Source organism: Urocitellus parryii, chromosome X (genome assembly GCF_045843805.1).
Source record: "Urocitellus parryii isolate mUroPar1 chromosome X, mUroPar1.hap1, whole genome shotgun sequence".
In the NCBI taxonomy this organism is placed as follows: Eukaryota; Metazoa; Chordata; class Mammalia; order Rodentia; family Sciuridae; genus Urocitellus; species Urocitellus parryii.
Window position 1 is genome coordinate 59,284,125 of NC_135547.1, and position 12,153 is coordinate 59,296,277.

The 12,153-nt window shown below is 40.8% G+C and overlaps 1 protein-coding gene across 10 annotated transcripts; it reads left to right on the plus strand.

Annotated features, from left to right (window-relative positions):
* The first annotated feature begins 1,833 nt into the window (after positions 1 to 1,833).
* Positions 1,834 to 5,940, plus strand: Armcx1 (armadillo repeat containing X-linked 1). 10 transcript variants are annotated; one of them, XM_026410492.1, is made up of 5 exons: positions 1,834 to 1,962; positions 2,296 to 2,343; positions 2,756 to 2,919; positions 3,683 to 3,781; positions 4,056 to 5,940. In XM_026410492.1, exon 5 carries the CDS (start codon positions 4,189 to 4,191, stop codon positions 5,569 to 5,571), a length of 1,383 nt encoding a protein of 460 aa, XP_026266277.1. In that variant the 5' UTR covers positions 1,834 to 1,962; positions 2,296 to 2,343; positions 2,756 to 2,919; positions 3,683 to 3,781; positions 4,056 to 4,188; the 3' UTR covers positions 5,572 to 5,940. The 10 variants fall into 10 exon arrangements, with proteins under 10 accessions (XP_026266277.1, XP_077649996.1, XP_026266281.1 ...); XM_077793870.1 differs by having other exon boundaries at positions 2,774 to 2,919; XM_026410496.1 differs by having other exon boundaries at positions 2,794 to 2,919.
* Positions 5,941 to 12,153: the final 6,213 nt, after the last annotated feature.

Here is a 12,153-nt window from a genome sequence, read left to right on the forward strand (position 1 = left end):
TCTATATATTGATTGTTGAACCTTGTAACTTGACACATCTTCACACATATGTTCTTTATATTTGCATGATGTAAGGCAGAAATTGTTAAAAGTGGATGTTAGTGGAATGGGCATTGCAGGGCCCTTTTACCTTTTCCTGTACACATTTTCTTACTGCACATGTTTAAAAGAAATAAGTGTATATCGTGAGGGGGGATAGATAGATATTGATTTTCTATTGAAGGGATATATCCTTTTTTTTCTAAGAGAGTAGTTTTAAGTCTTTTAAAGTCATATATGTCTTAGCCATATATGTCTGTAAGAATCTGTTCAAAGCTATGATTCCTCTCTCTACTGAAATGAACATGTTGTGTATACACACAACTTTAATACAATTTCTGATGGTTCACAGAATTGATGAGGTAAGAATACCTACTCTAGGTTAAGTGTGGCCAGTGTGAATTATTCCTTGGGTCTGTGTACATGTTCGACTGAAGATGTACCAAGGTGGGTATAAAGTGGCAGGCAGTGAACCTGCAGCAAGGTTAGGTTCCTCAAGGGTGACTTGAAGTTAAGGAGGCCAGAGAGGAGAAGCTCAATAGGTTGTACTTCTTAGATCAGGTGGTGACAGCAGTGTTAGAAGCACTGTAAATAAGGGAGGAAAGGTGGTAGGGAACAGATTTCTCTTTATGCATTGTTGAGTTACTTCTGTGGGACTTTGGGGGAGGAAATGAAGGAGCCTCAGGTAATCACCTGCATAGGGTGGCATTTATCATCTAATCATATATCCACACTTATTTTTGGACTGAGTCAAAAACAGGTGCCTGAATACACCAAAATGAGAGGATCTGGAATCTGGGAGGGTTGAAAGGGTAGCTAGTCCCCCACTTCTTGACAGGGCAGGGAGGATGGGACCATCTCTGCCTCCCTCACTCTCAGCTGCCTCAGCCTTAGTAGATTGTAATCTGATCCAGGAGCAGGTGTTCAGCACAGCCATCAAATCACAAGAACTTCACACAGCAGTCAGCCAAGACTTTGGGAACTTAAATGTATGTTTTTTCTTAAATCAAATGAGGCAAGAAAGATTTTCTTGCTTTTAGTTTACCAAATTGAAAGTTGAGTCAAAAGGAGAAAAAGTAAATGAGCCGTCTGCATAAAATGACCAAGATTAGACTGATCGTCACTTCATGGACTAATTTATGGATCATGTAAAAATGTTCAGTTTTCAATTTTAAAACAAGTTAGTATGTCTGAAAGCTACTATTCAGCTGTAACTAGTACAAACATTTTTCTTGAGTTACAAACAAATGCAATGAAATTAATAAGGCCTATTTTTTCCTCCCTCTTAAATTTTACACTCAAATGAAAATGGGCACTTTTAATTTTCTCAATGGAAAAGTAATGCACTAATGATAAATTGAACAGAAAAATTTAAGAAAGTAAGACCCTCCCATTACTTATCATCCTTTTCTGAGATCCTGCCCACACCCTGATTTGGCATACGGGTGCAGTAAAAATATTGGACTTTCAGAGCTGAAGGGGTGGGAAGTGAAGGGAAAAGCAGTTGGATTAGAAATAAAGAAGATATAAAATTATTCCTCAAAGAGGAATAAAAGGCCGGTGGACATGCAAGCAGATGCAGTCTCTCCGTGTTAACCAAAGAAAGGCAAATTGCAACCATGAGGAGAAGCTAATTATGGTCTCTGGAACTGGTAAAGAGGAAAATGAGTGGCAGGACCTGATGTGGCAGGGAAGGTAGGGGGAGGGCCGGCTTCTGCCGCACTGCTGGTGGGAGTGGTAATTGGGGTCCTGATCTCATGGGTGACGTGGCCCTCACGTGAGCAGGAGCCGACGTGTGCAAACGTCCTTCTAACACTGGTCTTCCTTAGGTCTGTTTGTGATCTCCCCGTTATTGCTTTAGAGAACCAGCTGGCTGCGGTGGAGGGAAGGAGGAGGAGGAGGTAACTGCCTGAATCCCAGCAGGTCTGTGCGTGAATGGGCGATTCCTGGGAATCCCTGCCTTTTAGGTAGTGGGGGGTGGAGATTGAAGAGACTTGGCGTGCTTTCTCCACACGCTTGCACGATCCCTGGCCCTTCCTAGAACAAAAATGGTGGAATTTGGAGTGTCAGATTTCGGGGAAGACCCCAGAATAGGAGCGGGAATCTTTGGCATCCCAGGGCTTTGAATCGGGAAGGGTAGGATTGTTGTCTTGGGGCCGAGTGACTAGATGACTGTCATATTCATAGTCATATTCATTCTCTCTCTCTCTCTCTCTCTCTCTCTCTCTCTCTCTCTCTCTCTCTCTCCCCTGTAAGGCACTGTAGAATTTGGAGCAAAGACTAATCCACCACGAATTCCTGCAGGTCAGTGTAAAGCTAGGGTTGCTTCACAGCCCCTGGAAGGGTGGGGAAGACTGAGGATCTTTCCATAATTTAAGGCTATTATTAACACTCCTGCAATTTCCCAGCCACACCGCCCCCCCCCCCCCCCCCGCCGCAACAAGGGAAAATGGTTATCACTGGGAGTGAGGTTTGTTAGGGAGGGGAACAGAAGAGATCCTTTGGTCTCCTTTCACTCTTAGAGTTTTCTGTACTCCTGCATCCTATCTCCCTCCCCCTCTTTCTAGTGGTTCCAAAGGAGTGTGGGTTTTGCTGGGAAAATGGCCGACCGCTGGGTGGGGGGAATGCTGGGTGGAGCTGGAGGGCTGGTGTCAGCGGAGACCAGAGTAGTGGGGATGGGTGAGATGCAAAAAGGTGAAATCCGCCTGACATTCAGAACCCCGAATCTGGAAAGGCTGGTATTGGGATTCTCAGACCTGTTCTTGTATCCACTGAGTCAATCATCAATCATCTTTGCTGTGTCTCCCGTGGCTGTGAATCCTGCACCTGAAGGCCTGTCCAACCCTAACAGCAGGAAGGAGAGAATTTGTCCAGATCCAAGTAGGTCAGAGTGAAGGTGATGGTATTGGGGCCTATGGGGTGGAGGATGATGGTGATTCTAAACTCTAGGGGGCTGCTGGGACTCCTTATTCCCCTCTTTTCCTTCTCTCTACATGGGAAGCTTGCAAAAAAAAAAAGTGCTCTGCAGTTACTAGATGGGCAAGGAGATGGTTGGGAGGGGGGCCGGTGTCAAGAGAGGCCTGGCATGGAGTTGGGATGGGGAGGAATTTACTCCAATTCACTGTTTGGGGTACAGTGTTGATCTGTCTACCAAGCCCTCAGTCTTAAAGCTTGTCAGTCCTTAAGTTTGGTGGAGGCAGAAACCGAGATGAAGAAGAAAGGACATTGCTCCCTAGCATGGGAAATTGGTATAATTGGGCAGGGAGTGGGGAGGATATTCTGGTACCTTTGAGATGGTGGCGGTTGGGGAAGCAAGGGCAGAGTGCTAGGTCTTCACGCATTTCAGGTCCATCTAGCTTCTAGTTGCTACTCTCCTACATCATCCTTATCAGTATAAGTGAGTGTGGCATCACCTTCTGAGGAAGTGATTGAAAGGAGGGAGAATCATCTAAGGAGGAGGGAGAGGAAGATAATTTCAAGGCTCCAACTCTGTGAGGAGAGGAGGGTAACAAAAGCTGAAAAACATTGTGGAATGAGAGACAAGGGCCAGTGATTCAGAACAGGAACATTATGTACTGTCCTAGGTGAGTTCCATCTGTCCCCTGAACTCTCAGCACCTCCCTCCCTATTCCCTTATCTGCAGATCTACAGGACTGAGTGCACTTGGATGCTACAAAGAGAAAAAAGCAATTGCACCAACCCCTGCTTGTGTATTGAGGACACCACTGCCCCAAGACATCTGGTAGGCAGAGGTTATAGGGAACTCATCAAAGACTTTGAATTTAACACTCCTGGATGGAGTTGTGGAACATGAGGTGGGAAAGTCTGGATATGGAGAAATTTTTCAAAATGAGCTTCCCAGTAGAGGAAAACAATCAGTGATCTAGATACTAGTCCCTAAGTCCTGGCCAATAATCTCTTAGGTTTATATGTTTGCGGATAGGTGGTTCAGTCTGTCTGCATGCAGAGGCACAAAAGGAGGAGTTCATGACCTGAAACCTTTTCTGTATTCCTAGGTCCCCCTGTATCAGCAGTTGCAACATCGACTGCCCTCAGCAGCTGAAGACTTCACCTTCTATTTGGAAGAATTTTTCTGGGCCAGAGGAAGCCTGCTCTGTGCTGGGTTAAGGGATTCACCTCAGCTGTACCATGGGCAGAACTAGGGAAGCTGGCTGTGTAGCAGCTGGCATGGTCATTGGTGCTGGTGCCTGCTACTGTGTATACAGACTGACCTGGGGAAAAGATGAGAATGAGAAAATCTGGGATGATGATGATGATGATGATGATGATGATGAAGAAGAAGAATCTAGTGACATATCAGAAATTGGGGTGGAGCCTGAGAAAGGATCTAAGACTAATATTGGAGTGGGGGCTGGAACCCAATCTCTGGGTGACATAGAGGCCAGGCCTGAGGTAAACTTGGGTCCTGAAAGTGATCCAGGTGTAAAGAAGGAGGCTCACTTGGGATCCCAGAGTGGAGGTGGCCTAGAGGCTAAGGCCAAGGCCCTTTTTAATATCCTGAAGGAACAGGCAAGTGCAAAGGCAGGCAAAGGGGTTAGAGTTGGCAACATCTCTGGAAATAGGACCCTTGCACCAAGTTTGCCCTGTCCAGGAGGCAGGGGTGGAGGCTGCCACCCCACCAAGGCTAGGGCTGGGAGCAGGTCAAGTGGAAAATCCAAGGGAAAGTCACGAAGCAAGAGCACCAGGGTTCCAGCTACAACATGGCCTGTCCGCAAGGGCAAGTTCAACTTTCCCTATAAAATTGATGATATTCTGAGTGCTCCCGACCTTCAAAAGGTCCTTAATATCCTGGAGAGAACAAATGATCCTTTTATTCAAGAAGTAGCCTTGGTCACTCTGGGTAATAATGCGGCATATTCGTTTAACCAAAATGCCATACGTGAATTAGGTGGTGTCCCTATTATTGCAAAACTGATAAAAACAAAAGATCCCATTATTAGGGAAAAGACGTACAATGCCCTTAATAACTTGAGTGTGAATGCGGAAAATCAGGGCAAGATTAAGACATACATCAGTCAAGTATGTGATGACACCATGGTCTGTCGCCTGGACTCAGCTGTGCAAATGGCTGGACTAAGACTGTTAACCAACATGACTGTGACTAATCATTACCAACATTTGCTCTCCTATTCTTTTCCAGACTTTTTTGCATTGTTATTCCTGGGAAATCATTTCACCAAGATACAGATTATGAAACTAATTATAAACTTCACTGAAAATCCAGCCATGACAAGAGAGCTGGTCAGTTGTAAAGTACCATCAGAATTGATTTCCCTCTTTAATAAAGAATGGGATAGAGAGATTCTTCTTAATATCCTTACCCTTTTTGAGAATATAAATGACAACATAAAAAGCGAGGGGCTTGCATCATCCAGAAAAGAATTCAGCAGAAGTTCACTCTTTTTCTTGTTCAAAGAATCTGGAGTATGTGTTAAGAAAATCAGAGCATTAGCAAATCACAATGATCTGGTGGTGAAAGTAAAAGTTCTAAAAGTATTAACCAAACTCTAATTTGGAGTCTGCCCCCAAAATTACTGTGGCAATTTTTAAGTTTGCACTTGAGAACAATGTGTTTTGTAAATTCTTTGTTTTCACTGATATTACAAAGATGCTTTCAGCTGCTATTTTGGAATAATGAATACAGCAGATTATCAACAGTGATTGATGCTGGATTTAGACTGGACCATTCTGAGGATGCTAGATGAGTATTAGAGCTTGTAAAAAGAAAGCGCTTATTAATTTGATCTTGATACCTACATTATTTTTTACTCTGTAACTCTGTATACAGTGAGTATACATCATGATTAGTTACACTTTTGTATTGGTTTACATTTGTTAGTCTACAACTTGTGTTTTATCAATAAAGTTGTGTGTTTTAAGCAGCAGAAAAAAAGACATTGTCATTTTCCTTGAGTTTATGATCTGTGTGAAGAGACAAGGTATATGGAAACAAAAATATATTAACAAAACTAGGCCATCCAGTCACAGCCAGATGCATCCCCATCAATGCTTAGAGGCAGCAGAAACTGCTGAATCCACCAGTGCTCAGAGAAGGTTTTACAGAGGAGAGGGACACTAGGACACTCGAAGTAAGCTGGGCTTGAAGGATAAGATAGAAAAGCCAGAAGGGCATTCAAGGAGGGAAGAGGGTGGAAGAAAGGCAAGGAGCAGGCTGACCTGCCTGGAGTGCAATATGTGGGGAGGCAAGTGAGGGGAGAGTCTGAGAGATGGGGTGAGTCCTGTCCACGGAACACCCCTGATTGCTACACTGGGGTGTCCAAATAGTAGCCCATTTGACCTCCAAATACTAGCCTATCTAACCCTGGGAGACAACAAAGCCTTTCATGTCCAGAGGAATGACAGGATGCCAGGAAAACCACATGGTGATTTGTGTGCAGGTTGGGTGCCAATTGGGGTGGGGCCAGAATGGTGATGGAGATTGAAAAACCAGTTAGGAAGTTACCACCATAGTCCAAGCATGAGAGGGTAAAGGCAAGACATTTCAGTGGTGTCTCTGGGGATGGTAAGGACAGGATGGAAGCAAGAGACCCTTTGAGCCACTAGGTGCTGGGTAACAGAGATTTCTGAGGCCAATTTTCTTTTATGGTTCTATGGGCATTTGTTGGGAACATGTTCTTTTTCTTGGCCAACTCTAGTGTGTATGTAAGTGGATAAAGAGTTGCTGCCTTGAAATAATAGTAAAATGCAGTCAAAGAAAGAATGCAAAATTTTTAGTGCTTGCATCAGATTTCTTTTATTAGCTGGTTGGGGTGGGGACTTTAAGGAACTATAGAGAGTGTGGTTGGGATCCACAGAGCAAAAGACCCACTTCTCTCCCACCCCATGGTATTGGTTGAGGAGAACTCTCAAACTGTGCTGCTGGGAGCACACAAGGTGCTAGGTCCATAGAGATATGTGTTCAAGATGTGCCTGCCCTTCAACTGAATAATTCTGCTTGTGAAATGTTATCCTTAGGATCCCATCCATCTATTGGCTTGGATGAAGCTGTGCATTGTTCAAACTGTTTTGAAAGGTGAAAAAGTGAATTGACCCAAGTGTCTCAACATAGACATTTGGCTAAACAAACTAAGGTGTACCTACACACTGAAATAATCTGTAGCTGTTGAAAATGTTAATAGGCGTCTACATTTAATTATATAAAAATTTAAGCATGTAATATTAAGAGGAAAAGCTGTTTACACTACTGTTTCCACAGTACATCCCATCTTTTAGAAGAACTAAACTTTTATATGCATTAAACCTTCTGAGAGTGTATTCCCAATCAGAATGGTTATCTATGATTAAAATGCTAAAGTATGAATTCAGTGTTTTAATCATTTTTCTCAACTGTATTTTGTTATATGTAATCTATATTGAGTTTGTTGTGTAATCCATGGGAAGTAATAGTCTTGGATATGGGGTAGGTTGGAAATAAAGGGGATGATAGAGTGGGAAAATAGGAGGGGTTTATATGGATATGTTTGAAGCATACAATGTGTGACAAGTATTTAGACCAAAAGGAGGAATGTGTTCAAATTATATATGTATGTCATAGATAATATAACACCAAATGATATAGTATACAATTAAATGTGAGAATATATGCAACATGCTACATAGTGTTGGAACACATCAGTTAATTACTAGAAGTGGACATCTTCAGTTAAAAGACAGCACTTATAGTCTTGGTTTATCATTTTTTCCTAAGGTGTTATTCTACCATACGTGAGTGTCATTTAATAAATAGATTTAAAAATTTATTCCTCTGAGGGATAGGGTATTAGTTTCATTCTAAGAACTGAAAATTGTTTCTTGCTGGGATGTTGTTAATTTTTACAACATTCCTGATTTCTGGGTGACATTATTGTGGTTTTGACATAAAGTCTGTCAATTTTTATCAATATAGGGTTGGTGGAATTCTGTGAATAAATATACATGTTTTTGGGTTTCTCAAGAATCCCATTAATGTCTTATAAATGTTCACTTTTTATTTCTCTGTTAATTTAAAGAAATACATTATAAATATATTCTATCTTTTTTGAAGAGAGAGAGAATTTTAATATTTTTATTTTATTTATTTTTTAGTTATTGGCAGACACAACATCTTTGTTGGTATGTGGTGCTGAGGATCGAACCCGAGCCGCACGCATGCCAGGCGAGTGTGCTACCGCTTGAGCCACATCCCCAGTCCAATATATTCTATCTTTAAGTGTTACTTAATGACTTAGGAGCCAAATTTTGGGTTTACTATCCTGGTGCTAAGGAGAATTACTGTATTCATTACAAGATGAACATTTTCTTCTATTTTTTTTTAATATTTATTTTTTGGTTCTCGGCAGACACAACATCTTTGTTGGTATGTGGTGCTGAGGATCGAACCCGGGTCGCACGCATGCCAGGCGAGCGTGCTACCGCTTGAGCCACATCCCCAGCCCTGAACATTTTCTTCTATGATTTAATATTTACTTTTTTTCTACATTCAGGGCCTCTCTGTGTTGCCTGGGCTGGCCCTGAACTTCTGGCCTCAAATGCTCCTCCTGTATCAGCCTCCCCAATAGCCAGGACTACAGATGTGCACCACCATTTATGATGCATCATACAGTTGCTGACACTTTAATATTATGTCATAGTTTAATTGGAAGTTTTACTTTCCCTCTCTTGGTAGTATGCAAAATCATTCATTTAATATTCAAAGACTTTGAAAATCAATGAAATTCTGTTTCTAGTCAATGACAAAAAAGAATGTACTTAATATAGAAAGGATGCACTTGCTCTGTAATATATCACTTTATACTTACAGTGGTTTGGCAGCTGTCTGAGTCAGGAAACTGGCAGAGGGTTGAGACTAGGTCATCAGATTCTCCCCAATGAAGGAATGATTATATTCAGAAAGTCAGTGTTGTCATCAGTATCATATTCTTGTTGCAGTTTATGATTTAGGGTCACCAAAACAATACTATTAGTCTCATGGAATTAATGTTAAAATCATATTTCTTTGGTTTTTCAGTTTGGTTTATTCTTACTTTGTCAGGTTCTTTTATACATTGTATGAGAGCTGTAAGCAAAGGCACTTATGTCTAGTTTTAGGAATGTAAATATTTAAGTAATATTATAATAAAGATAATTTCAGTTCTTGCTAAGGGCCCTTGAGGAATATTTCTCCTTTTTGGAATAATAGTAAAGCATTCAGATTTAATAAGCAGTGCATTTTTATCATAGCATGTATATTATAGAATAAAAGGAATGAGCAGTACCTATATTTGTGCTGTTTGGCATTTCACATTGTTTTTGTCTTCCTCTTAATACCTTTAGCAATCTTTCAAGTAAATATTTTAATTGTAGAGGAAACAAGACTTGGAGAAGGTAGATAAATTTTTTGTTAAATAAACATTTTTATTTTATTTTAATTGGTTCTTCTTAGTTATACATATCAGTTGAATCCATTTTGATAAAATCATATAACCATAGAATATATCTTATTCTGAATAGGACTCTATTCTTGTGGGTGGGTAGGGATGGTGGGATTCACTTAGGTATTTTCATATGTGTACATAGGAAAATTATGTTATATTCATTCCACTGTCTTTCCTATTTCTATCCCCTCCTTCCCTTTATTCCCCTTTGTCTAATCTAAAGAACTTCTTTCATCCCCTCCCCACTTATTGTGGGTTCACATCCACATATCAGAGAGAACATTCAACCTTTGGTTTTATGGGATTGGCTTATTTCACTTAGCATGATAATCTCCAGATCCATTCATTTACTGGCAAACGCCATAAAGTCATAATAATAATAAAGGAGGTAAAATTTTTGAGATCACTTGATTAATAAGAAGCAGGGATAGTAGCCTTCTAAACTTGAGCAATTTATTGCTTTAAAACAACTTAGTATGAAGCCAAATATCTGTGTAATGCTTCTGTATAATCACTCTTTGGTGACAATCGAGATGAGTTTCCTATGTTGAGTTCATAACTTTACACACACACACACACACACACACACACACACACACAAAGGTATACAGGAAAGAGCAAAGTTCAGGAGTTGTGAATAGATGAGGAACAGAGAAATTGCTATTTATCTTGCTGCTCCTATGTGTCAGGTATTATGAGTAATTGGGATAAGGACCAAATAATAATAATGGCTCCATGTTCTTTCACCTGAACTTGAGATCTCAAATGACTTTTATACTGGGGTGAAGGGGAGGTTAATTCGTGGAATAGAAAGCCACAGTGTGACAGGCACATGCCTGAGTTTGTCAATCTACTCCTTTTCTCTCCCTCCATGTTCCTTTTCGTTCTTCTTTGCTCTCTCTCCCTTGTTTTCTCTGTGTTTCCTCCTCCTGGGAGACAGTTGTTGGTATTCTCTCTGTGCTTCTGTGTCTTTTGGGGTGACCACTTAATTTCCATGGCACCATGCCATGTGCCAGGGGGCATTTAATAGAGAATAATAATTGTCATTTCATAAGGTGACCCTGGGTGTGACTGGATGCCAAGACTTTTGGAACCCTTGTTGAACAGAACAGAGACTGAGAAGGAACTAGTCTTAGTTTGGTAGCCCTCTCAGTGGTTTGCATGTACTTTTGCTGTCCCATGCCTACTATGATCTAGACTAAGAAACTTGCTCTTTGGGAAAGTGCTGGGTGAAAGGGATGTGGGGCAGGACACCCAGTTGTCCTAATGTTTCACTTAGGAGGTTGTCACTCAATTATTTTGGGAAGGACAGAGTTCTAGAATTGTGACTGTGATTGTGGCAGCTCATGGGGACAGGGAAGAGGCAGTGCCCGCCCCCCCGCCCCAGCTTTACCAGACAATACTGGAAGCTCAGTGCATATCCTGCTATTTTGGTTTCTTCTCATCTAGCAGTTCGAGGGTCTATTTCAGTCCAAAATATGTCCAAAGGCAATTTTACAAGGATGTATTTCTGTTCGTTATAAATTGTAATCCAAATAATAATATTTCAAGGCTCAGGAAACAGACTGTCTTTTTTGAATGTTCATATTTTACCTGCCTTGTTTCAAAAGAGATTCCAAGTGTAGGTTTGGCAAATTGATGTGATTCAGGCAAATTTTATATGTATGACTCTCTTTGGTTTTGCTTTGTTCCCTTGAGAATGGCTTTTAAAATAGTGATAATGACTATTTTCATTGCTAGCTTTTTGCATTAAGTTTACATTACATCCCAGGCTGCAGGTTTTCTGTGCTTAAACTCTGACTCTCCTTACCTTTTACCTAGAGCTGTCTCTGGGCTTTTATGGAGTCCTGGCGTGCTTTGCCTGAGGTTGTGGTATAAGAAGGATAAGGGATATTGACTTTACAGAGTAGTGTACCTCCATGCTTCACCTTCTGCATTGGGGCCTTCTCAGGCCTTGTGTTAAGGGCTTGGGGCAATGTGTGTGTTTGAGGAGAGGAATAGGAGGTAGAGGGGAAGGGAGAGAAGGAAGACCTACTGCAGAGATGCCTTTATCCTGACAGATTCATGCAAATGTAATTCCACTTCTCATTGAGAGTGGGCTAAGTGTCACTCTCTGACCCTGGTGACCATTAACATCTTAAAAAGTGAGAGGAGCTGTTACAGGAGGGGCTTTGTTTGCCACAGAGCCTCCTCAATTATTGAGCCTTTCTAAGCTTCTGGAGGACATAACATGCTATCAAGTGAAATGGGGTTTCTTATTGATGATGATTTATGGTTCTGTAAGAAATAGATTTATCAAGCAGATCAGATTCTTAGTGTTTGGTTTTTAGAACATTCCCTCCCTAAGATCCATTTACATCAGAATCCAAATTGTCATAGAAGGCTTTTTCCTTAGTGCTCATGGAACTTAGCCAACTTAGGTAGATGCTGGTGTCTTCGAAATAGAAGTACCTGATGGATATCTAATTCATTTAGTTTTATTTTTGTTTTTTTTCCTTATAAATAATTAGTGCAGGTAATCAAATATTATTTATCATTACTTTATAACTTCTAGGTGTTTCATCATACTAGGAATCTCTAGGACATTCTCTTCAATATTTTTATTAACACATTTTAATGTTTTTACTTTAAAAATTAACTGTTATATAGAATAATGTATATATACAATAATGTATATGAC